Source organism: Marmota flaviventris, chromosome 14 (genome assembly GCF_047511675.1).
Source record: "Marmota flaviventris isolate mMarFla1 chromosome 14, mMarFla1.hap1, whole genome shotgun sequence".
Lineage (NCBI taxonomy): Eukaryota > Metazoa > Chordata > Mammalia > Rodentia > Sciuridae > Marmota > Marmota flaviventris.
This window is the reverse complement of record NC_092511.1, coordinates 77,120,189-77,147,539: the sequence shown is the minus strand read 5'-3', so window position 1 is coordinate 77,147,539 and position 27,351 is coordinate 77,120,189. Positions and strand designations below refer to the sequence as shown.

The 27,351-nt window shown below is 48.0% G+C and overlaps 1 protein-coding gene across 1 annotated transcript; it reads right to left on the bottom strand.

The window, feature by feature from the left end:
- Positions 1–851: 851 nt before the first annotated feature.
- On the bottom strand, positions 852–27,351 carry Chmp3 (charged multivesicular body protein 3). The gene is made up of 6 exons (XM_027948838.2): positions 27,189–27,351; positions 19,870–19,930; positions 12,799–12,978; positions 7,272–7,393; positions 5,054–5,168; positions 852–1,425 (listed from the first exon to the last, which is right to left on the bottom strand). Exons 1-6 carry the CDS (start codon positions 27,231–27,233, stop codon positions 1,277–1,279), a joined length of 672 nt encoding a protein of 223 aa, XP_027804639.1. The 5' UTR covers positions 27,234–27,351; the 3' UTR covers positions 852–1,276.

Genomic DNA, 27,351 nt, shown 5'->3' with positions numbered 1-27,351 from the left:
CGGCTGTGCACGGAGAAAGGCAGGGATGTAGGAGGCGCTGCGCCAGTTCTGCTGTGAGCCTGGGATGCTCTGAAAACCGTCATTAAAATAAACGTGACGATACTCTCAAGGTGAAGAGTGGCCGGAGGCTCCTATGGGTCCCAGACTATTCTGTACGACAGTCTGGAAGTACCCACGGCAGCAACACCAGACAGCAGAATCTCTACACAGTCCACGACAGCTACCCTGCTGCTGGAGGCCAGCCTTCCTCCTGCTGCCTGGCTGCCTCAGCAGGCCACAGAGCCTCAGGGCCGGCTGGCCATCTGGACCCAGGTCAGCCACTTCCTGATGGTGTTCCACACCTGGGCTAGCAGCTGATTTCCTCAAGGAAACCTCACAGCAGGAAGCCTTGGGAGCAGTGCTGCAGGCTCACCTGAGACCCCCCTGGGGCGTGTCACAGGAGTGCTGGTGGGGTGGGACGCCAGCACACCTGGCCTCACTGGCCAGCTGCCAGCCTTGAGAAGGGGCTGCTGCTGCTGCGGAGCCCCGTGGTGTCCCATGCACAGGACAACCAGCTCACAGTGGGCATGGCAGGGGAGGCGGGAGGCCCTTCCCACAGCGGCCAGTTCTGCAGGTGACTTGCAGAGGAGAAAAGGGGGGACGCAGAGGAGCAGCACGGCGCTCCAGCAGCCTTTTGGTTAAATGCCAGCTGCAGAAGGGCATCTCCCACCCATGTCTGCAGGCTGGGCAGCAGCACCCACCAAGCAGAAGCCCTGTGCGCCTGCTGGGGTACCTGCTCTTCCCAGGCCCACACAGGCGACAGCCTGGAGCCTCACCCGAGGGCTCATCCCCCGTGACAATCTACAGTGGGGCCAAGTGTTAAAGCAGAATTTATTAAAATCCATTTACACAGTGCTTCTCTCTTTCTCTCTCACACACACACAGACACACACACACATACACTCTCTTCTCTCTCACACACACACACACACTCACTCTCTCACAATCACACACACAGAGTACAGAGCCCTCAACATCTGGGCAACCAACTCTGTTCTGACACTTGCATCATGAGGAAGTGGACCTTGGCCCTCCCCCATAAGACACGTCGGCCCCTCCTTCTGAAGATGGGGTGTCCACTGCACCTTCAAGAACCCAGAGCCTCCGTGGAGTGCAGGGATGCAAGCACAGAACCTTCTCCAAATGTAACGCTCTGTGGAGTGCAAGAGATGCAAGGACGGGGCTCTCCCGAGTCGGCGCCCGTGGGACCACGGAGAGGCCAGGGCCAGGCAGAGGCCTAGCTGCGGAGGGTGGCCAGCCGGGACTGCATGGCCTCCAGAGCCTCTTCCTCCTCTTCGTCCTCCGAGGCCGCTGTGGCTCCCTCAAGCTCAGGCTCAGGCTCAGGCAGAGCGTCCGTCACTTTACTGGGTGCTTTGCCCAGGGCCCCTGAAAAGGAAGAACACGAGCAGATGAGCACTCGGGCTCAAGTACTGACCCACTCCTGGACCCACCGGATGAGGACAGATGAGTGCAGGGAACAAGTGGCACAAGGCCACACAGCACTTCATCTTGACACCAGGAACAATTTTTTTTTTTCAGTCAGTGACTTGCCAAGTTGGGAAGTATGGCCGGGAACTCCTGGGCTCAAGGGATCCTCCTGCCTCAGCCTCCTAAGTGGGTGAGGTCACAGGCATGTGCCACCAGTCCAACCCAAAGTCATGATGACTAAATGGATTCTGATCTCGAGAACCTTGGTTCAGCCAGGCATGGTGGGTTGTGCCCGTAGCTCCAGTTGCAGGAGGCAGAGCCAGGAGAAGCCTCAGACTCAGAAATGCAGGTCTGATTCCGTGTCCTGAGACAGAGCCACGGACAGGCCCCGGAGCCCCAAGACCCTAATACTACTGAGTCCTCAGACAGAACCACAGACAGGCCCCGGAGCCCCGAGACCCTAATACTACTGAGTCCTCAGACAGAACCACAGACAGGCCCCGGAGCCCCTAGATGCTAATACTACTGAGTCCTCAGAGAGAACCACAGACAGGCCCTGGAACCTTAGACCCTAATAGTACTGAGTGCTCAGAGCCACAGACAGGCCCTGGAGCCCCGAGACCCTAATACTACTGAGTGCTCAGACAGAACCACAGACAGGCCCTAGAACCCTAGACCCTAATAGTACTGAGTGCTCAGACAGAGCCATAGACAGGCCCTGGAGCCCCTAGACCCTAATACTACTGAGTGCTCAGACAGAACCACAGACAGACCCTGGAGCCCCTAGATCCTAATACTACTGAGTCCTCAGACAGAACCACAGACAGGCCCTGGAGCCCCGAGAACCTAATACTACTGAGTCTTCAGACAGAGCCACAGACAGGCCCTGGAGCCCCTAGATGCTAATACTACTGAGTCCTCAGACAGAACCACAGACAGGCCCTGGGGCTCCTAGATCCTAAAATTGTAGACTTCTGAAAAAAATTTCTAAATCATCACAGGTTATATATATATATTTTTGGAATAAGTATTCTTTGTATCTACACTTAAATGAAGACACAGAAGCTCCAGGCAGGCCCCGTGTTCCACATCTATAATTCCATCAACTCAGGAGTCTGAGGCTGGAGGATCACAAAGGTTAAAGGCAGCCTGGCCAGCTTAGCGAAAGCCTGTCTGAAAAAGAACCTGGAATGTAGCTCAATGGTAGCACACCCATTGGTGCAGTCCCTAGTACCTCCAAAGAAATAAACAAATAAATAATAATAGAAATAAACCCCACCAGTTTTAGTAACAGTAAAACCTAAAAACCAAAAATGCACAAGTCCATACAATATCCTTAAAAAAAAAAAATCTTAGGAATAAACCTAACCAAGGAGGTGAAAGTCCTCTATAATAAAAACCATGAACACTAAGAAGGCAAAGAACTTGGAAGATACGAAGACCCCCCCTGTTCAGTGTCAGGCAGAACCAACACTGCCCAATGGCCACACTACCCAGAGCACCACACAGATCCGAGCAGTCCCTGCCCAAACCTCAATGACGTTCTTCTCAGAATAGAAAAACAGCCCTAAAATTCATTTGGAAAAATGGAAGACAAAGAAGTGCCAAAGCAATTCTCAACCACCAGCCTGATGCTGGAGCCACCATACCTGACCTCACATCACACTCCAGAGCCACAGGAACAGGTGCTGCACAGTCCTGGCACAAAACAGCCAGCAGGACCAGGGGACAGAGCAGCAGACCGACACAGTCACCCATCCTTGACGAAGCAGCCAAAAGCATACACTGGAGCAGAGACAGCCTCCTGAACAAGAACAAGTGGTTACCCACGTGTCAGGATGAGACGAGACCCTATCTCCCAACGCCAACTCCCAAGGGACCAGGCACCTCAGAATCAGACCAGGAAGCTAGCGATGCCTAGGAAAAGAACACAGATCAACATTCCAGCTCATCAGCACAGGCAACACGTTTCTCAATGAGACCCCTAAGCTGCAGAAATAATGCTACCATATCTCCAGAGGTGCCAGTCCTGGGTATTTATCCTGAAGAACCGAGGTCAACACACTGCAGTGACACTGGCAGCCCATGTTTACACCAGCATCTTTCATAACCAGCCTCAGCCGGCATCCATCAGCAGATGAGTGGATAAAGGAAAACGTGGCCTGTGTACACAGTGGAGTTTTACTTAGTCGTAAAGAAAAATGGAATTGTATCATTTGCAGGAAATGGATAGAATTTGAGAACATTACATTAAGCAAAATAAGCCAAACTCAGAAGGTGGTCCAGGGTCGTACATTCTCTCACCTGTGGAAGCTGGAGAGGAAAAAGGGAAAAGGGGAAGGGGTGTCTCATGAGAATGGAGAGAGATCAGTAGAGGAAAGGGACCAGGGCAGGTGGAGGAGAGGGACAGGGCAAGTGCTAGGAAATGACACTGGCCAGACTGTACTGTTGTACTGTGTGCATGTGACAACAAATCCCATCTTTATCTACAACTATACTGCACCAATACAAACATGGAAATAAAACCTCAGAAAATCTAGAAGTAGGGGCTGGGGCTGGGGCTCAATGAGAGAGCACCTACCTAGCATGTGTGAAGCACTGGGTTCGATTCTCAGCATCACATATAAATGAATAAAGGTCCATCGACAACCAAAAAATATATTGAAGAAAAAAAAATCTCCAAGTAAAAGTAAAGTTCAAAAACTCATTAACTGGGGCTGGCTGGGATGTGGCTCAGGGGTAGAGAGCACTCGTGAGGCACTGGGTTCAATTCTCAGCACCACATAAAAATAAAAGTAAAGGTTATGGTGTCCACCTACAACTAAAAACCAAATATTTAAAAAAAAAAAAACTCATTAACCATCATCACTTAGCAAATAACTACAATTTGTAATCACCCCCCTTCCAGACCTTTCCTATGTGTGTTTTTTTTACATTGACCCCCACATGGACTCAATGACACAAATATAGCGAGTGTCCTGTTCTGCCCACTCTCAGATCCCTTTCTCCCAACCACCACGAGCAAATTCACCTTCAGGGCCACCCAGAGGACAGAGCCTCATGGCCTAGCTCAGTGGAAGTCACCTCGGTGCTCAGGGCTATGTCAGAGAGTCTCACTGCACGCCTGTCATCTGGTCTAAAGATCCTGACCACACCATGAAGGCCCAAGTGGTCATCCACACCTCTCTCCAAGTTGCCCTAACCAACTTGGCAAGACCCTGCCTCTAAATAAAAACTAAAAGGGGCTGAGGATGTGGGTCAGTGGTTGAGTGCCCCCGGGTTCAATCCCTGGTACCATTAAAAAGGAGAAGGAAGTGGAAGTCTGCACCAACTTCCTTCCCAGCAGAGGTATACAAAAGGAACCTCTCCCTCTCATCATTATGCAACTTTTATAAATTTAAAAAATTCCTCATTTTAAAAAGGTGATTATATCATGTTTATTTTTTCAAGAACTCACTCAGATATTCTAAAATAAAAAACATAAAAGTAGGGGAGTCACAGCTACAGAATGAAGCCATTTGCTAACTCAGTGACAGGGAGAAGGACCATCTGAAGAGGGCAAGGAAGGGGAATCTCAAGGTCGTACCTGCTGTGATTTCAAAGAGAATCCTGTCAATTTCCATTTCGGCTTCTTCTTCCATTTCTTCTTGGTCATCCATGCTTTCAAAAGTGTCCTCCAGCATCTCTTCTATGATCCCAGCCTGAAGAAATGGAACACGTCACTCCCTGCACTGCCACATCAGCTTCCACCATTCCCCTGATGCCACCCAGACAAAGCTCCTGTCTCCCCAAGCCCAGGTCACCCTCACCAGGGCTAACACCCTGATGGTGGCCAGGGGAAACACTGGACACGGAGCTCTTCAGAAAGGCCAAGGCCCAAGGACATGGGCCTCCACCTCAGTGCCAAGGCTGGGACCCTCTTAGTGGCCCCCTCGGTGGCCCTCGCAGCTGTCCTCCTATAGCCTGCCTGCAGTGATGGCACTTGGAAGCAACCTGCTGGGCAGGAGAGGCAAGAGGCACCCAGTGGCTGTGGGGGGTGGGCAGAGGAGGGGCGATGGGAGGGCTTCTGAGGAGGAGAACCTGAGGGCCCTGCAGCCTCCAGAACAGAGCTCTGAGCTCTGGGCCTTGATGCTCTGGCCATGCACCATGCAGACGGTCATACAGGGCGGCCCTGGCTCCTGGGAGCATGACTCTTGCTGACTCTGCTGACGCGATCAGATTTAAAGCAGCCCCTCTACCCTGCCTGTCTGCTCCCTGACCCCCAGAGGGACTCAATGACACAAATCTAGCAAGTGTCCTGTTCTGCCCACTCTCAGATCCCTTTCTCCCAATCACCACAAGCAAATTCATCTTCAGGGTCACCCAGAGGACAGAGCCTCATGGCCTGGCTCAGTGGAAGTCACCTCGGTGCTCAGGGCTATGTCAAAGTGTCTCACTGCACGCCTGTCATCTGGTCCAAAGATCCTGTCAGGATCATGACCACACCATGGAGGCCCAGGTGGTCACCATGCCTCTCTCCATTCCATCAGCAGACACCCCTCCAATGCTGCCCTACGCCACCAGGCCAGTGCTGGGGACACAGAATGCAATCACACCCACTGGCCCACGGAGGCTGGTGTGTCCCTGGGGATGCATCATCACATGTGCATTTGATGAACATTTATTATCCACCATACACAAGACTTCTCCCACACTCCTCAGTATCCAGAGACAATTGTGAAAAAGGTCTCCGATTCTAAGGAAGCTTTCCTTCAGATCTCGGGGCCACCAGAGTTGAGCCACACAGGCCTGAAGCTACTCCGAGAACCACCTGGCCCCCAGCTCTAAGTGGGTGATAACTGCTAACCCGGTGCATGCCAATTTAAAGCATGCGCCCTGCTGACCGCATCCCTTCCTACAGGCTCTGCCCAAGGACTCCTCGCTGCAGATCACCCTCAGCATTTTCTGTGGCTTTTCCTTCCTATCAATTTTCTTCTCTGGCCCCTCTCGCCCAGACTCCACACCCTATGTATCTCTCCAGCCCACAGAAGTCCCCTGCGAGGGAGGAGGAGGACTTTCCTGCGTGAGAACCTGTGGTGAGCAATCCTAGCTGTCAGGATGCTGGTCTGAAGTGGGAACAAGGGATCTCAGGCTACCCCAGTGACAGGTCGGTGGCGAGGTCCAACACAGGGCCCCAGCAGCTCAGAGATTCAGTTTCCTGCTGAGGGAACAGGGGTGGCTGGCAGTGTCTCCTCACCCTGGTCCTGTCTGAAGGCCATTAATGAAGGTCCCTGCCAGGTCCAGCTCCTGAGGTGGCAGGTGTGCCTGTGCTTTCTGTTTGGTCCCCTCTCCCTTCTGCTTGGCAAACAGCCGTCCACCGGCCATCCCTGTAACTAAAGCTCTGCTGGAACATCTGTGCCTGTTGTTCTAATGCTGTCCCCAGCTGCCCCCATACTGTAGGCAGGCACATGGACACCACCTTGTCACCCTGCACTTCTCAGGACAGGCTCGGCCATCCAGGCCCTAATGACCCTACAATAGCTTGACCAGTTTCTGGACGCTGCTCTGAGTCCTGCTAAAGTTGGAGCCTGCAAACCTTCCCCTTGAATCCCAGTAGCTGCTCCCGGGCCCCCAGCTCTGGGCATGCTTCTAAGGAGCACCTGGCAACCTGACCCAGCTGCAGCTCAGGTGGCTTCAGCAGTGCCCACAGCTCTCCTCTCAAAGCTACCTGGAGAGCAGCCGCAGTCTCTCTGCTCCCATCCGTCCACCCCAGCCCCTGCCACTTGCCGAAAAGGACTCTCAAGGGGACAGTAGGGTTCAATCACCTTCATCATCTCTTTGGACAGCTCCCTCATGGTCGCCTGGATTTCTGGGATCTTCACAAGACTCTGCATGGCCTTCATGACTTCTGTGCTCTTCTGCAAGGAACCAGCCACTCGCAGGACGGCTGAGAAGGAGACACTCGTCAGGAGGGACAAAGCCCAGTCAGGATCCTTCAATAAAACCAATGGTGGCGACAGCAGGCTGCAGACTTGCCGCTGTGCCCACAGCAGGCGTTACTGAGATGGACCCCCTCCTGTGCTACTAGGCCAGGGCCGTGTGCATCACTGAGCACCAAGGCAGTGGGCCCTCCCGGGGAGCGAGCTTTAGGGAGAGAGCCCTACCAAACACGGGGACCACCACCATGGGGGGAACTGCTCTAAGCTGTGTAGAGGCCATAGACTACGGGGCTTCAGGTGCCCAGGCAGAGTCCATGCACCAGCCCACACAGGCAGCCTCTGCTGCTGGTCCCCAGGTGCGACAAGAAGGACGAGGCACAGCAAGGGTCAGTGTGGGGCTATGTGGTCTCTGATCTGAGATCACACATGTGCCATGGCCCTCTTTAGGAGAAATGGTCATAGCGGGTGACCAGGACTCACTTGACGCTGCCCCTAGCACCTGCCTCCAGGGTCCAGCGCTGCGCCACGTGTGGCTGCTAGCACCTGCAGCCAGACCCCAGGGAGTGTGCCCACCCCACAGGAGTCAAGCAGACAGGGAGATGCCTAGCTGGGGTGCCAGCGCCCCTTGTTCTCGCCACACTGGAGTGGGGAAGAGTCTCTAAGGTCAGCGTATTGCAGAGGGAGCGACCAGTGGCTGAGGTAAGCAAGAAATGACACACGCCATGCGGTGACACCAAAAGCCAGACATGCCAAAGTGCTAAAGTCACCACAGGGCAAGAGGGGCACAGAGCAAGCATGCCCACACAGCTCTGGGCTGCCTGCCCTTTCTGGAGGAGCAAGCACCCATAGGGACTTTGGCCAGCATGGCGCTGTGTCCCCAGAAGTCCTGATCTGGAAGCTGGGACTGCAAGGGGGCAAGAGGTGGGGCCCTCCAAGAGCTGGCATCTAGACACTCCGGGTTACAGGCACCGCAGGTGCGTAGCTCACCAGGGGAGCTGGTTACAAAACTAGCCTGGCCCCAGCTCCAGCCTGCTGTCTCACCACGAGATCTCCCACACCTGCCCCTGCCCCTGCCCCTGCAATGCCGCCTCCAGGATGCCCTCCCCAGAGCCCAGAAGATGATGCCACCCCATCCTGGGCTTCCAGCCACCAGGACGTGGGCTCCTTTCTCCTCTGAGCCTTTGCCTCAGGGTCGGCTCTCACAACAGCAAACAGACTGAGGGCAGGGAGCCTGGGTTAGGAGGAGTGTGAAGCTCACCCAGAATGGTCACTTCAGAGTTCACTGTGCAGGTTTTGTATGGTACTGGGGACTGAACCCGGGGGTGCTCCACCCCTGAGCTACGTTCTCAGCCCTTTTACCTTCTGAGTTGCCCAGGCTGACCTCAAACCAACCTGTGATCCTCCTGCTCAGCCGCCCAAGCTAAAGGCACTGCACTGCCCCGAGCTCAATCGGTTTTATATTGTGAAAAGGTTACACACGTTTCTAATTATAAGGAGGGACAAGAAAACTTGGAAACAGGCCAAACAGTGGGAAAAAATAAAAAATGAACTTAGGAATAAAACATTACAAACAAAAATATAAGAATAAAAAAACTTATTATAGTCATTTATCTTGATAATCAGTCAATGTTGATTGGAAAGCAAATTTTTGAGAGGCTGAACTAAATGTGTTTTGCACCTGAAATCCAAAAGAAAGGAACTATGGTGTGAATGTATGCTCCCCAAAATTAGGGGCTAGGGGTACAGATCAATTGGCAGAGTGCTTGCCTCGCACACACAAGGCCCTGGGTTCCATCCCCAGCGCGCGCATGCACACACACACACACACACATAAACACACACAAAAACCCACAAACAAAACAAAAAAATTCATGTTGCCAGTGTGACAGGAGTTAAGAGATGTGGCCTTTCTGAGGATAAGAACCTCGGGCTCCTCCCTGGTGAGTATGAATAGGGGGCCCGTCTTTCCTGTCTGGGCAGGCATGGCATTCTGGACCTCCATTCTGGATCACCGAGCTGCCCGGCCTCCATCCTGTACCCCTGGCCTACAGCCCAGGAGAAACGCCCTATTCCCTGGGGATCACGGGGCATCTGTTACAGAAGCACAAATTAAACAAGTAGGAGGGGACTGGAGTACAACGTGTTTTCTGCAAGCAAAAAGGCCAAAAACACTCGAGTGCTTTTGGGGCTGGGTGTGGCTCAGCGGCACAGCACTGGCCTAGCACTCGTGAGGCGCTGGGTTTGACCCTCAGCACCACATAAAAGTAAATAAATAGAGGTCTTGTGTCCAACCAGAACTAACAAAAATAAAAAGAACAAAAAAGGGAAGGTGGCGGCTTGGCAGAGAAAAACCACTTCAAAATCAAAAGTCACCACTCCAAGGGAATGAGAGTCACAGGCCACGAGCTTCAAGAAAATACTTGCAAAAGACCTACCCGAAAAAGTGCTGCATCCAGAACACACAGGGACTCCTGAGACTCAGCACGAGCCACAGCCTGACTGAAAGGGGCCTGGAGGGGCTGGGTGGGCTCAGGGGTCAGCCAGGAGCGCCCGCCTAGCATGTGTGAGGTAGTGGGGTCCACCCTCAGCACCACATGAAGAAATAAAGGTACTATGTCCTTCTATAGCTAAAAATAAAGGGGGGAGGCGAAGACCAGTGGACCACTTCAGTAAGAAGACATGCAGAGGGCAGTGAGTGCGTGAAAGCTGATCAGCACTGTACTCTTAAGGGGCCTCCAATTCAAACCAGGGGCTGCCATCCAGGACTGCCGAGAGTGTGGGCAGGGTGAGCCGCTCATTGGCTAGCTCTGGCTCTGAGGAAATGCTGATGGTGATGTTCCACGGCGTCCACACATGGGACAGCCAGCTCAGTGCAGGCGCAGGCAGGGCAGGCAAAGAGCCCTCCACACAGCTCTGCTGCAGAGCTTCATGTATGCTTAACATACACCTAATGCAACAAAGAAAGCAAAGGTGCCACCCACATTTCATGGACTGCAGGTACCAGCGACTCCAGAGCCGATGCAAAGCCCTCCCCGCAGGCTGCTCTTTTATGTCCCAGATGGACCACCAAGCCCTTCATGCCACAGTGGACCCCAAGCCAACAGGCACGGTGGACAGCCGCCAAAACCCTGCACCCAACACTCGAGTACATACATGTACACGCTGGGACGCACGTGCCACCAGCAGTGACTGTGTGCCACTATGTTAGCAATTTGCCGGGGACACAGAATGTAATCAGTAAGTACTTGCTAAGCGAACAAATCAATCATCACTTTACAAAAAATCAATGACATAAAGCCCTAGAAAGCACCTGTTAGACTGAAATAAGTTTCTAAAATCTTCAGAAACCAAAGAACTCAAAGTATTGTCTTATATTTAATCCAAATAGCACCAAACTGTACACTGAAAAGTGGTTAAAATAGTAAATTTTATGTTAAATGTCTTTTATTGTTGTGCTAGCTTTTCCTCACTGATAAAATACTGAGAATCAACCTCAGGAAGGTTTCACGTAGTCACTGGTCCTGCAGCCTTGGGCCTGTGTAGCACGGTACACAGAGGTGGGATCGCTGGGTGGAGGGTGCTTGATTCCAGCCAGCTGTGCCCGGGAGCAACAGCAACAGCAACCCCAGGAGGCTGCCCACCCTAACCCTCCACCACACACACTCTGGGAGTGACAGTCCTGGAGGTGGAGCAGGTTAGAGGCGCCAGAGATGAAGGCCGAGTGGAGGGCAGAAAGTGGCACTGCCACAGACGGGCAGCAGGAGGGGTGCCAGCACTGATGGACCTGCCCTGGACGGCCTCAAGGCCAGTGCCCTGGTTATGCCACAGTGCTCTGATGTGCCACTGAGGGAACAGAACACGTGTGCGCATCAGAATGTCCCTTACAACTGTAGGCACTTGAGTCTATGACTTTCTCTAATTAAAAACCTTAACTGTGAAAGATCAGGAGGAAAGAGCACAAAGAACCAAAGCACCGTCAGACCCCAAGCCTGCCAGAGAACCAGTGGACAGGGAAGGAATCGTAGAAAATAAGAACGATTATTATACTTTGTTATAGTACCAATGACTATAGACAGGAATATGAACTTTATGGTTTCATCATCAGTAGACAAACTAATAAAGATACTCTGAAAAGAATGTGGACACCAGCCTGAAAGCCATGAGGACAGACTGCTCTCAGCTGGGTGGGGCTCACAGAGAGCACGTGGGTAGCATGCACCAGGCCCTGGATTCCACCCTCAGCACCAAGCGGGACTCCTCCTTGAATAATCAGCCTCTAGATAATCAACACTAACAACCAAGTAAGTTACAATTCTAAGATCCATGACTTGGATGACTTTATCATTCCAACTGATCAACAAGTTAATAAGTGCTCTTGAGCAAAATGTTATTTGTCTTCCATTTTCTAAAATCAAAAACGATGACATAAAAACCTGATAGACACATCTGTAAAAAAACTCTTCTGCTTCTCCTCTTCACATCACAATATGCTTTGTGTGGTGTGTGTGTATACTGATACACACATATGAGAACGTGCTGAGGGCAAAACATGGAAAATGACCATCAACTGCTGCTACAGAAATAAAAGAAAAGTCTTGGTATTAATGTGGAATCTGGCAGTCCTCTGAAAACTGTTAAGCCAGGCAAGGAGAAATTGATAAAGTAAATTACACAACTTTCTGCTACTCAGAATACTAAAAGACACGTGCTCGACAGCGGCATTTAGCAGAATAACTTGTACTGCTTCACTGAGGTCCTTCAGCGCAGCCGACTCTTCCCTCAGAATGTGGCACGTGGCAGTGAAGAGCAGGGTGATTCCTGGGAGGCGTGGGTGCCACTACCTGGACTGGTGCACAGCAGTTTTCCCACCTTTGCTTTTACACGTCAGACGCCAATGACAAAGGCAAAAAGTATCTCAGTTCAACCCCATGGATGGCCCTGAAGGGTCTGGGGGCTCTCAGTTGCCCAAGGATCACATGCTAGAAATCACTTGCTCCAGGTAAAACACATGCCTAGTGAGGGTGACCATAGAGGTGGGAGCCACGATCACAGAGGTGTGTTCAAGACGGCACTCCCCTGGCAAACGCAGGGACAAGGCACAGACAAGGCTCAGTTCAGTGCTGCTGCGGAGCCTACAAGCCAGCAGCACGGCTCAAGGGGTAATAAGGAATGGCAGAATTCCTTCTTTAAATGACTCTGCCCCAGTGTGCTAACGTGAAGGGTGTTACCAGGAAGAAAGCATCTCAGCTGAATGCTGGCGCCAGCAGATTTATTTTCCCATAAACAGGACTGAGCCCAGCACTGCCTCTGCAGCTAGAGACATGTTCCTGGGCGAGACTGACAAGGTGCCTGATTACCTGACAAGGTCACTTCAGAAGTTTGTAAGAGCTAGTGAGAGGGGACGGCGTCTTACCGAGCTGGTTCTTCATCCCCATGAGCACAGAGTTCATGTGAGCTTTGGACGCGTACAGCTTGCTCACGGCCTTCCTGGACCTGACCATCTCCTTGGCCAGGACCACACACACGTCCTTCTGGCCCTTCTTGGCAGCATCTTTCACCGATCGCTTCACTTTCTCCTCTTCTCTTTGGATATCTAAATTTAAAACATGACATCAAGGGCAAATCAGACTAGTCAGCACTCAAATCTGTTTTAATTGTGATCTAAATATGTCTACCAAAAAGGAAAACATATGAAAGGATACAAATGAAGTTAAAATAATTATTATTGGAGGCATTCATTACTTGTACAAACAACATTAATATAAAGAGTAAAAAGAAAGCATAATCCTATTATAATTGACAAAATTTCAGAACATTCAATAAATTTTTGTAGTTGTAGATGGACAGAATGCCTTTATTTTTTTTTTTATGTGGTGCTAAGGAACACATGCTAGGCAAGCACTCTGCCACTGAGCCATAGCCCCCACCGAGGCCAGTCTAGTGTGCATAGGTGCTGTACTAGCAGCCTGAAAAACACTGCAGAGCTTGCTCCAATACAGCCGGCCCTCACAACCAGTGCTGCAGCCTCCTACAGGAGTGCTCCACAGAAACCTGCAGTACAGGGAGGCCCAGCCCTGAGGAGTGCTCACCAGCACCGACCAGGAGTGACAGGTCTGCACTGTGTGCTGTAGGATCAGTAGGATATCTTTTAAAGCTGTTTTTGTACATAGCATTAGCACAGAAGGGCCAACTTCATATTTGGGGGAGGACCACAGAAGAATGAATAGTTAGAGGGGAGAGAGAAAAGAGAGCAGCCCCTATTCTGGGCTCTATTCAGTGAAGCTTCAGAAAGACTCTGAGGAAATGCAAGTTGTCTTGTACGCTGTTCTGGGTGGAAGGGAAGAAGGGAGGTGCGAAGGCCTACACCCCCACCTCACTCAGACCATGTCCTGCAGCCTGGGGCGAACCCCCCTTCACTCCGACTTCCTGGGATTGGTGGTCACACAGTGAAACAGGGCAACAAGCAGAAATCTTGGGGTAGAGCCCCAGCACACTGGCCGCCACCGGGAACTGCACCTCTGCAGCCATCCGAGCTGCTCAGCTTGGCTGCAGTGCTGCCAGAGCACAAGCTCCCAATGTCACTCTTCCCGATGAGTTCCGGTTTCTCCAGCACCGTCTGTGTAAACATTGTCCTTTCCCCACTAAAAGGCATCAGCACTTTGTGGAAAACCTCAACTGATATCAGACTCGTGGTCTTACTTCTGGGCTCTCCACTCTATTCCATTTGTCTATTTCTGTCTTTATGGCAGTACTACAGGATTTTCTCTCTGTAGATTTCTAATGAGTTTTGAAATCAAGAAATGACTCTTCCAATTTTATTCTTCCTGGTTTTTGGAGAGGTTTTGTTTGTTATTCGGGGGTCTCTTAAGATTCCAGATGAGACTGTGGAACCAACCTAGATGCCCTTCAATAGATGAATGGATTAAAAAAAATGTGGCATTTATACACAATGGAGTATTACTCTGCATTAAAAAATGACAAAATCATAGAATTTGCAGGGAAATGGATGGCATTAGAGCAGATTATGCTAAGCGAAGCTAGCCAATCCCTAAAAAACAAATGCCAAATGTCTTCTTTGATATAAGGAGAGTAACTAAGAACAGAGTAGGGACGAAGAGCAAGAGAAGAGGATTTACATTAAACAGGGATGAGAGGTGGGAGGGAAAGGGAGAGAGAAGGGAAATTGCATGGAAATGGAAGGAGACCCTCAGGGTTATACAAAATTACATACAAGAGGAAGTGAGGGGAAAGGGAAAAATAATACAAGGGGGAGAAATGAATGACAGTAGAGGGGGTACAGAGAGAAGAGGGGAGGGGAGGGGGGATAGTAGAGGATAGGAAAGGCAGCAGAATACAACAGACACTAGTATGGCAACATGTAAATCAATGGATGTGTAACTGATGTGATTCTGCAATCTGTATACGGGGTAAAAATAGGAGTTCATAACCCACTTGAATCAAAGTGTGAAATATGATATGTCAAGAACTATGTAATGTTTTGAACAACCAACAATAAAAAATTTAAAAAAAAAAAGATTCCAGATGAATTTTAAGATGGATTTTTTCTATTTCTACAAACAAAAAGCCACAGGGATTTTCACAAGGACCGCACTAACTCGGGGAGTACTGACATCTTAGCATTGTCTTCCAACACACATTTCCACTTATTTATGTGGGTACTGTCCACAAAGTTTTGTGATTTTCACTATACAAGTCTTTCACCTTCTTGGTTAAGTACTTCCTAAGTTTATTCTTTCTTATAACTTTAAATGGAATTTTTAAAAATCTCTTTTTCAGAATGTTCACTGTTAGCACAGAGAAAAGCAATTGTGGGGCTGGGGATGTGGCTCAAGCGGTAGCGCGCTCGCCTAGCATGCGTGCGGCCCGGGTTCGATCCTCAGCACCACATACAAACAAAGATGTTGTGTCTGCCGAAAACTAAAACAATAAATATTTAAAAAAAAAAAAAAAAAAGAAAAGCAATTGTGTTGACTTTACATCCTGCTAATTTTCCATATTAGTTCTAACAGATTTCTGTGGCATCTTTAGGGTTTTACACATATATGGTGATATCATCTGCAAGACCATCTCCCTTCTTCCTTTCCAGCTGGATGCCTTTCACTGTTTCTTTCCGGGCTGCTCTGGCTAGCATCCAGCTGGCAAAGGCAGGCCTCCCTGAAGAGTTTCTGACTTTAGAGGAAATACTTCCAGTGCCTATGGTCTTTGCAGAGCATTTCTTTGTAGAAAGAAATGACCTAAGTGTACTCTGAAGTACACTTAGGTCATTTCTTTCTACTCCTACATTGAATGCTTTTGTCTTGCAAGAGTGTTAAGATCTTGCCAAACACTTGTGCATCAACAGAGAGGGCCTGGGCCCGCCTAGGCAAGTGCTCCGCTACCTCTCCCTTCTTCCCCTCCTTGTGGCCCAGCATGCTGGTCCATGTTTGTATGCTCAATCATTCTAAGATAAATCTCACTGTCCATGGTGTGTGATCCTTTTAGTAATATGTTGCTGGATTTGCTTTGCCAGTATGTTGCTGCATTTCCACATCAACGATCATAAGGGATATCCCTTGGTAGTTTTCTTGAGTGTCTTTGCCTGGCTTTGAGTCAAAACAATGCTGGAATATAAATTAAGTTCTCTGTACTTTTTTTTTGTGGGGGGAGGAGGTCGGAGTTCAAGGACTGGTATTAACTTTCTTTAAATGTTTGGTAGAATTCACCTGTGAGGCCACCAGGTCCAGGGTATGGGTTTTTTTTTTTCCAGGCGGCAGGTACCTGGGATTGGACCCAGGGGCACTTGACCACTAAGCCACATCTCCAGCCCTATACTGTATTTTACTTAGAGACAGGGTCTCACTGAGTTGCTTAGCCCCTCACTTTTGCTGAGGCTGGCTTTGAACTCGCGATCCTCCTGCCTCAGCCTCCTGGGTCACTGGGATCACAGGCATGTGTCACCTCCCCGGCTTTTTTTTTTTTTTTTGTAAGAGAGTTTTTGATTATTGATTCAGTCTCCTTACTAGTCACAGGTCTACAAAGATTCTTTTCTTCATATTTCCATCTTGATGGGTTTCTAGGAATTTGTCCATTTTATCTAGGATGCCCAATTTGTTGATGTACAATTGCACAAAATACTCTCCTAAAATTTTTAATTTCTACAGAATTACTGGTAGTGTCTCCATCTTTATTTGACTATTTTGTAATGTGAATTTTCTCTCTCCTCTGAATCAAGCTAAAGGTTTGTCAAATTTTGTTGATCTCTGCCAAGAATAAATTTTGGTTTGATTTCCTACATGGCTTTGTTTATCTCTACTCTTGTATTTACCGTTGTCTTTATTCTGCTAGACTTGGGATGAGTTTGTTCTTCTAGTTCCTTAAGATGTGAAGTTTCGCTGAAGATTTGTGACCTTTCTTCATTTTAATGTGAACATATACAACTATAAGTCCCCTTCTGATCTTGGGTTGTGCTGCATACCCTACGTTTTCTTATGTTGTACTTTGATTTTTACTCTTTTCTAAGTATCTTCTAGCTTCCAAAGTGAAGAGTTCTTTCACAAGTTGAGTAGAAGTGTGTTGTTTCATTTCCATTCGTGAATTTTCCAGTGTCCCTTTAGTTATGGATTTTTAACTTCATTTGGTTATAAGACTTGATTTTGTGGCATAACACATGGTCCATCATGGAGAACTTCTCTCATGTGCTTGATAATCATCGCCTATTCAGCTCTTGCACATGTGTCTACTAGACCGAGCTGGTTTCTCTCCTTGCTTAACCACTTTAGAGAAAGGAGTATTGAAGTCTTGAGCTATTACTGTAGAATTATTTCTCCTTTTGATTATATTTTTGCTTTATATATTTTAACAGCCTGTTATTCGGTGGATAAAAGTATATAAATGTTATATATTTTCCTTTACAAAATGAATGCACCTCACATGACTCTATAGCTATACAATTAAGAAATACATTACTTTGTCTAATGTTCTACACAGTTGTCATTCAACTGAAGGTTGAGCATAAATTAAGTCTGGTGGAGGCTGAGTGAAATGGCCACTATAACAATGTAACTGATTTCACAAAATAACTCATCTGGCTGAGTCACACTGCAGAACTAAACACCCTTAGGCCTATCACAACTGTGTGGCACCAGTAGGAGCCCCCGACCTACAGTCCTTTTCCTGAAACTGCACCAGGTTCTGAGTGGCACCCACACTGTGACCTCAGGAAGGAGGCTGGGTTCACCGTGGGGAGTCTTTTCAGAGACTACATAAGAAGCAGAGCTGGCACACAGGCTGGCAAGTGAGGCAGCACCAGCCCCTCTCAGGGCACAGTCTCCTGAGGTGCCCCTTGCAGCAGATGTCTGCCCTGCCCACAGGGCGCACAAGGCAGATCTAAGTCAGGCCCAAAACTACTTGGGCTTTCTGCAGTTTTAGGACTGGTTTTCCTCCTCCTGACTTCACAGAGTCTCCAGGAGACTCCAACTTCTTGACGTCTGTTGTAACCAAGTCCCTTCGCCAGCAGCCTGTGGCCTGGGATGTTTTTTGGACAGACAGCATAAGGAGCACCTGGCTCTACAAAGACACGTCAACCTTCTTGACCCCAAATGCAATGATGGCCAATCCAGTACATTCGGAAACATGCTTCTGTTGTCTTTAGAGGTGGGATTTGTTAATCCCTTTTGCCCTCCTCTGTCTGTTTTGGCTTGGATGTGAGGTCTCCCCCGAAAGCTCACATGGGAGACAATGTGAGCAGGTCTGGAGAAGAAATGATGGGGTTAAAGCCTTAGCCTCACCAGTGAGCTGATCCTGATGGGACTAACTGAAGTGGGGGTGTGGCTGGAGGTGGGAACTGGGGCGTGGCTTTGGATACATTGAATCTGGAGAGTGGAGTCCATTTCCTGATCACCATCACATGAGCTGCTTTCCTCCGTTGCCGTCTCTGGCCATGATGTTCAGCCTCACCTCGAGCTCTGAGGAATCCTTCAGTCACAGCAGCGGAAAGCTGCCTCAACAATCTCGAGTGATCTTTTCTGACAGGAAGCCTGCGTTGTCTAGTATCCCTCCTCGCAGTCTGTGTCTCTGGCTCTGAAGGGAGTGAGTCTCTTGTAGGCAGCATGTAGTTAGATCATGAAGACTGAAGAGTTTGACTCATTTAAAGTAACTACTGGGGCTGGAAGTGTGGCTCAGCAGTGCAGCGCTTCCAGCTGTGCATGAGGCCATGGGTTCAATCCCCAGCAAGACGGAAAAAAATAGTAACTACTAAAAAGGGAGTTTTTCCTGCATTTTACCACTTGTTTTCTGTATGCATTATAGCTTTTTTGTCCCTCATATCTGATTTCTTTTAACTGTTTTTTTTTTGTTGTTGTTGTTGTAGATAGACACGATACCTTTATTTTATTTGTTAATGTGGTGCCAGGATCTAACCCAGGGCCTCACATGTGCACGGCAAGTGCCCTGCCAGTAAGCCACACCCCAGCCCTGACACTATCTTCTGTGTGCTCACTGGATCTTTTGGTAGTAAAACGTCTTGATTCCTCTCTCATCTCCTTCGTGCATACGCTGCAGTTACTTTCCTAAACCAATCATCTCCTCCAACTTACAAGCTGGCTGGTTAATAAACTGCTATTGATGACAAGTAACAAGAGACAGCGGGTTCTCCTGCCATGGAGGTGAGGAGCACCAGGCCAAGCTGCGGAAGAGGAGCGAGCAGGCGCGAGACACCGAGGACTCACAGGTTTCCAGAGGTGACACAGACACCTGTTTGTCAGATATTTCTGCATGTGCTTAAACAGGCCATTTTTTATTTTATTACTTAGAATTTATTTAGATTTATTTACATATTTTTACCATTTCCAGAATGCCCCATTCCTTATATAAAAGTTTGTATTTGGTGCGATTTTCTGTCAACCTTTAACATTTCTTATACTGACAACAAATTCAGTTTTTGCTTGAAAATACAACTTCATCTTTTGAATGCCGTTTCCACGGAAGTCTAGGATAATTTTTCTCCCCACCATGTTGTGACTTACAATGCTGCTGAAAGGACTTTCAGTTCCTGTCTCCTAGGCTCACTTATTTTGGGGTGCTGGGCTGGACCCAAGGGCATGCCTGTGTCACTCTAGTATGAGGACTTACTTAATTCTTTAGGATAAATAACAAGGAGGGACACAGCTAGATCATACCGTGATTCCACGCCTAGTCTTTTGAGGACCCTCCATACTGGTTTTCAGAGTGGTGCACTAATCCACAGTCCCACCAGTGGTATGAAAGGGTTCACCTCCCCACACCTTTCCAACATTTATTATTGTCTGTATTCTTGATGGCTGTTAATTAGATTTTTTATACTGACCACAAAATTAACAAAATAATCTGGATATCTATACTTAATTAGTATGGAAATAAACTGTCTTACACACATGTAGTTTATTTTTATGAGCTGAAGCAAAACTATGCAGAGAGGGTATAAACAGAAAATATAAAAAGAATTTACCTCTTATTTGCCTGTCAACAACTCTCATTTCCTTTCTTATCTTCAATGACCACTCATTAACCTGGAAGAAATTTTAGATAACGAACTGTTAAGAAAGTCAACACTCAGTGCAACTTACTTTAAAGTATGTTGTATTAATTTCACTTATTTTGGCCACAAAAATAAAGTCATTTTCCAAAAAAAAAAAAGAGAAAGAAAGAAAAACCTTGAGGGCCAAATCCCCGCGCCTCACTTTTTATCCACAGTGCACAGAAGTTCCAAGCTGCCAAAGGTTCTGAGCTGAAGGCAAAGTACTTTATATCAACCTCAGAGGGGTACCCTGCAGGCACATCAGGCAGTCAAGAGGGGAACAGCAAAGACAGTTTTAGAGGCTTAAGACTTGTCATCTTTTACATGTTAACTGTTTCAAAAACTACTCAGCCTGTGTCATGAGAATTCGGCCTGGCCCGACCCTTCTCCTCTTTAACAATGCCTTCCTGCTTTACAAAGGACACTCCCATAACTCACCCTATTACCATGGAACACTTCTTGTCAGGAGAAAACCTGGGACTCACTAAACACAGGGTCCACCGGAAATAATGGAGAAAGTTTTGAGAAAGTAGAAAATAACTAATGATTTCCCAATTCTTATGCAAGTGAACTGTTTTCCAGTTCTCCACTTTTTAAAAACATTAAAGGAAAACCTAAGTTGTCAGCTGATTAACTGTTGAAAGTTAAGTTTTATATCATCACAGGGTGCTTTCTGACATCTGACTAAGAAGAAGCAAAGAACTGAGTGACAATACAGTAACAAAACTCCCACCTTAAGTTAAAGAGGCTTCTCAACACATAGCCTAAGAAACCAAATACAAGCCGGGGGTGGCAGAGAACACCTGTAATCCCCTCAGCTCAGGAGTTCTGAGGTGGGAGGATCCTGAGTTCAAAGCCATCCCTGTAACAGGCATCTGTTTTTATTTTTTATTTTTTTTGCTGCTCTTGTTTTTTTTTTTGGGGGGGGGGGCAAATCGATGGAAGGGGGAAAAGTGATTGAACTCAGAGGCACTTGACCACTGAACCATATCCCCAGCCCTATTTTGTATTTTACTTAGACACAGGGTCTCACTGAGTTGCTAAGCACCTCACCATTGCTGAGGCTGGCTTTGAACTCATGATCCTCTAGCCTCAGCCTCCTGGGTTGCTGGGATTACAGGCAAGCACCACTGTCCCCGGCTGTAACAAGCATCCATGGAGACATGAACTAAAGGGCATTAAAAAAATCCTATCCCTGGAAGATGTATTTCCAGTAGATGTTTATCTCTATTTACTCATTCATTCATTCACTCATACTGGGGACAGAACCAGGGTGCTTAAGCACTGAGCCACATCCCTAGCCCTTTTTATTTTTCGAGACAGGGTCTCACCAAGTTGCCAAGGCTGGCCTTAGACTTGGAATCCTCCTGCCTCAGCTTGAGTTGCTGTAATTACAAGCATGTGACATAATGCTCATTTTACTTTTAATGTTTAATTATTTATTTAACAAATTGTGTAAAATATTTATTACATAACAATGACTGCACTCAAAGGAATATTTAAGCACTTAAAACTGTATTATGGTCCTACAATTTTTTTAATATGTATTGTTTTAGTTGTAGGTGGACACAATACCTTTATTTTATCTTTATGTGGTGCTGATGATTGAACTCAGCCAGTGCCTCACACATGCCAGGTGAGCACTCTACCACTCAGCCCCAACCCTCTTTTTTTTTTTTTTTTTGTGTGTGTGTGTGTTGGGGATCAAACCCAGGGCCTTGTACATGCAAGGCAAGCACTCTACCAACTGAGATGTATCCCCAGCCTGCTCTACAATTTTTAAAAATATTAACGGGGTTAGGTTTATGTACTTTTAAAGTAAAACCCATTACACAATTGACCACTTGCAAGCGTACAATTCAGTGGCATTCAGTGCGTTTATAAGGATACACAACCACCAACTGTCTCTAGGCAGATCCGTTGTGATACCTCAGAAGAACTCACCACACCTTGATCTACTCCTCTGCCCCCTCCCCAATTCCCTGGCAACCACCAATTTGCTGTCTGCAGAATGTTTCACACAAAAGAACTTGTACAGGGCTTGACTTCTGGCTCCTGGCTTCTCCACTTAGCATGTCCCACGGTCTGTCCCTGGTGCAGCATGCATGAGTACTCCTGTCCTTGTTATGGCTCAATATTCTTCCATTACGTGTATTATTTATCTACTGTTTCTACTTTTTGGCTACTGTGATTAGTGCCACTATGAATATTTATGTTCCAGTATTTGCCTGAGAACCTGTTTCAATTCTTTCATGTATATACCTAGCAGCTCAATTGCTGGGTCAGATGATAATTCTATATTTATATAGATAATGCTGTGTATCTGAGGATGTGTCAAACTTTTTCCCAATGGCTTCACCATTTTACACGTTCATCACCAATGTGCCATGTGTATCTCCACACCTCACCTCTATTCTCTGCTTTCCAGATCTGTTTACTACAGGTAATCTGCTGGGCGTGTAGTAGCTGGATTGTCTTTTTGTTATCAAGTCATATGAGTTCTTTTTGTATTGATAGTACATCCTTATCAGACACGTAATGATGCAAATATCTTCATTCTATAGGCTCTTTTCATTGATAATGTCCTTTCATGTATAAAAGCTTTTAATTTTGATAAAGTCCAATTTATTTAAAGAACACATTTTATGAACTTGTTCTTCTTTTGTTTGTTTTTGCTACTGAAGATTGAACCCAAGGGCAGTTAATCACTGGGCCATATCCTCAGTCCTTTTGTTTGTTATTGTGAGACCAGGTCTCCTTAAGTTGCTTAGGGTCTTCTAAGTTGCTGAGAGTACAGGCATGTGCCACACACTCAGCCAATGATTATTATTTTTTTAAAATATAGCTCCTAGAGTTCTGGTCAACTGGAAGGCCTAGAGTGGGGATATTTCAATAGCAAGAAACATTATGAGCACCCCAATTCTGGTTTCTAAATAGCATTGCCACTAATTAAGAGACCCATGCTCTTCGGAGAAGTGGCCAATTGTTGGCTTCCAACACTGAAATAACTCTACTGACCAAATTTACCAATATTTCAGCCTCAAACAGAATGGTCAGAAGACTGTGACTAAATATATAAAAATCCATGAGTCAAAATGGTGCTTTCAAGGAAGGGTGGTCAGAGAAGTATCTGACATCACTGTAGGTTGATGATTAAAGAAAAAGCAACTAAGCACTCATCCTGCCTTTCCATAGAAACTCCACGTCTGATCACCAAACAGCTGTAGCCAATGAGGAACAGATATTTACAGGACACTGATGTCAACAAATGAGGAAAAAACAGAAAAACTGGCATTCAGAAAACCTTAAACAAGTAGATTCAAGAAAGGGACACCAACAGATGCTCAAGTGTTGAAGAGGAAGGTTAACAAGGAATGGCACATTCATATGACAACAAACTATGGCTCTCAGATTATATTTTCTAGCTGTGTTAAAAGGCAAATTACTTAAGATGAATTAAAATTTATTTGCATTTATTGGAGCAAAGCAAAACAGACCCCAATGTGACTCGGGCAGCTTCCAGAACCAGAGCAAGTTCTGAGAACTCTGACCAGCAGGTGATCATATGACACTTATGGGGAAATGGAGGAGTCACAAAACACTTCAAGGAGCCACCGGGTAGCTGACCATTCAGCTGTTCACAGTTTACACAGTTGGTTGGCTCCAGGCCTCCTGCAACCAACCAACACTCAGTTCCTATGATTAAACCACACAGGTATGGGCTGTGGTCCAGGGCAGGTGTTCCACCCAAAACTGAGCTCCCTGGCTCCTCCACTACTTTCACCCCCCACTCAGATCTGCTCTCCGAATGCTCCCTGTTGCATCTCGGGCACTGCTTTTCAGTTAAACAGAAACCTAAGAGTCAGCTCACATGCAGGAGATCAGCAAACTGAGTAGCTGAAATGTTTCTAAAACTCACCCTCTGCATTCCCAATCTTAGTTAAGACCCATACCATCTCTTACCTGGGCCCCTACCTGGCCTCTCTACCTGTTCCTCTTCCCTCAGATACACACTCCCAGTCACTGCTCTGGAAGCTCCCCTCCTCAGCAGGCAGGGCACACGGGCACTGGTTCAGCTGCCCACTACCTATCTCTAATCTTACATCTAACCACTATCACAACCCCTCATGCACCACTCAGACAGCACTTCATAGCCCACTCTTCAGAATGTTCTCCTGGCTCCTCTAATTTATGTTCCATGCTAACACCTTGTACCTAAAGTTCACTCCCATTGGAATGCCTCCTCTAGCCTAACTCATACCCCAGCTGGCTAATACCTCTAGTGACAAGACTTGGAGGCTTCCTTCTAAACTTTTACAGATAATCACACCCTCCACTGTGATGTCTCAGACCTTGTACACATATATACTGCTGCTCTTACCTACTCCAGTATTTGCTCAAGGTCAGTTCCCCCCAATAACTTTGTACTCGTTGAGATCAGCATCTAATGTCTTAGTTTTATAAACCTAGTTCCAACCCAATGTACCCTTATACCTCAATACAAATATGTAATACATTATACCTCAAGTATGTGTTGTATGCACTAAGTGAAGTTTGAGCTTTTCTTCATCTCCTCACAGTGTTTCCATTTTCTGAGAGTATCCCAGGACCACAGTCATGACTCAGTCTATGGAAATCAGTCAGCTGGAATTTGAAAAGCTGAACCCTCCTATCCAAAGGCCGGATGAGTGAAGTCACCAAGACCTGGGGAAGGCATACCATAAATTCATGCCAATTCAAGAGTGTCCAGCTGAGATTAGAACATGTACTCAATTTTGTCTCTTTCTAACCCCTCTTCCCTCTGTGGGAATATTCTTATTTTTCTTTTTTCTTGGTGGGGGAGGGGGGTAATTGGGGGTTGAACCCAGGGGCATTTCACCAGTGAGCTACATCTCCAGCCCTTTTTATATTTATTATTTTGAAACAGTCTCACTAAAATGCTGAGGCTGGCCTTGAACTTGCAATCCTCCTGCCTCAGCCTCCCAAGTCATTGGGAAAACAGGCATGTGTTACCAGGCCCAGCTATATTATTTTTGAAATGTCCCTTATTTAGCTTCTTTCATGAAGTAAAACATTCTCTCCCTCCCTCTTAGCCAAACAAGCATTACTTGTCTTCTAATTCACATATGGTTCCAATACTTTGTAAGCCAGTAGGTTTACAGAGACCATCCCATCTCTATCCTACTGGCACTTTCTTGAATTAGAAATTCAATGATAAATAACTGTGGCAGGGGACAAAACACTCTCTGGTCACAAGTCAGACAGTATGAAAGTCTACTGCTCGCTAGCAGCTGACTCTAAAGCTAGGAAACTTTCAACAAACCCCAGATTTAATTACAACTGAAAGGAAACCTTGGAGTACAAAGGAGGAACCTGAGGAAAATCTTGGATAACGACAGTACTGAGTCAGATCCTTTCTGATCACCCCAACCTAGGTGTGACCACGCTAACCTCTGAACTCCTTCCTATAACCGTATGTGTGGTATCCACTCCAGACTTGTTTTTTTTTTTTTTTTTTAGGTACCAGAATTGAACCCAATGGTACTTCACCACTGAGCCACATCTCCAGTGCCTTTTATCTTTAATTTTGAGTCAGGGTCTTGCTAACTTGCTGAGGCTAGCTTTGAACTCACTATCCTCCTGCTTCAGCCTCCGGAGTCACAGGGATTACAGGCGTGCACTACCACATCCGGCTCAAACTTGTTCTTTTTTAAAAAAATATTTACTTATTTATTTTTAGTTGTAGTTGGACACAATTTATTTGTTTTTATGTGGTGCTGAGGATCAAACCCAGGGCCACGGGCTTGCTAGGGGAGCGTGCTACCACTGAGCCACAATGCCAGCCCTCAAACTTGTTCTTGAAGGGACTGGCCAGCTATTAATGTCTCCGGCTTATTTCATCTTCACAACTCTCCTTTGGGAAGCAGCGTGGACAGCATGACAGATAAACTTACTAGAAGATGCCTGGTGCAGTGCTTTGAGCTGGTAGTGCAGGGAAGGCGGATTCTTCATCTGTGCTACAGCCCTGCTACTCAAAACAGCCCTGAGGTCAGCATCACCTGGACGATGGTTAGACCTGCAGAGTCAACCGAGAACTCTGATCCCTACTGACGAGCATCCAGGCCAGTGTTTGAGCAGCACCATCCACAACACCCAGACTTGTCCATGATGCAAAGGCCCTGAAATTCATATTGTCTTTGAGACAGGATCCTCACTATGTTGCCCAGGCTGGCCTCGAACTCACCAGCTGGAGTGAACCCTTCGGCATCAGCTTCCTGAGTAGCTGGGACTCCTGGCTGCCATCACCACACTGAGCTTCAAATTCTTTATTTTATAAATGACCTTACCTAGTCAATTTTGCTCCCTGGTCAAATAAAATCAGAGGAACATAAATGAAACCAAAGTGGAGCTGGGGTTATGGCTCAGTGGGAGAGCGCTTGCCTAGCGTGTGTGAGGCACTGGGTTCGACTCTCAGCACCACATACAAACAAATAAAATAAAAAGTTTCATCAACAACTAATAAAATATTTAAAGAAATAAAATAAAATAAATAAAACCAAAGTGTGTAAAACCACTTCACAAACTGGAAGACACAGTGCAGACACACGCTTTGTGCTGCGCTCATACTGGGATCTCGCTGCAGCGGTGTGTTTCCGAAGGCAGAGTGTGGCCTCAGCTCGGCCATTCACGAACGAAGGTGCGAGCTGGGGAAACGGTCGCCCCGCTGCACGGACAACTCGTCCGACCCCGGCTGTCACATGGCAGTTCTCACGGCTGGGACCCCGTGCCCGCGGCCTCCCAACGGGGAAGCTGAGCCACCCGGAACGGCAGGCCGGGGCGCAAAGTCGCCGCACCTGCCAGGGCTGCGCAGGTGACACCACCTTCTCCAGGGCTGGGGTCTCCCCGTCACCGGGAAGGCTGGCGTCGTTCGGCGGTGCCTCGCAAACGGCGGCGCGGACACCAAGCAGCAGGGCCGCTGGCGGAGGGCGCCGCAGGACGGCAGCGGAGGGCAGCGCGACGCGTCGGGAGGCCCCGAGGGGCGGACGGCTCCAAGCCCGCGTCCTCCGACCTCGCACCGCGGCGCAGGGCAGCCCGGCGGGCCCTCCGCGGGCCCCGCCGCCGCCGCCCGACGCGCCGGGCAGGCCCGGGGACGCCGACCCCCAGCCCCGCGGCGAGCAATGCCCGCGGGGTTTCCGACCCCCACGCCCACGCGCGCACGCCCACTCGCCGGTCGCCGCCGCAGGGCTCACCAGCTCTTTGGGCGGCTTCTCCTGGGTTTTTCCAAACAGCCCCATGGCGAACTGAACTCGTCTTGCCCCTTCCGGCTTTCCGTTCCCTGCGCCCAGGCAGGTCCCGGCAGCCGCCTGGGCGGGGCCGCCGAGAGGACAGGAATCCCGACGCCGGGGGAGGGCG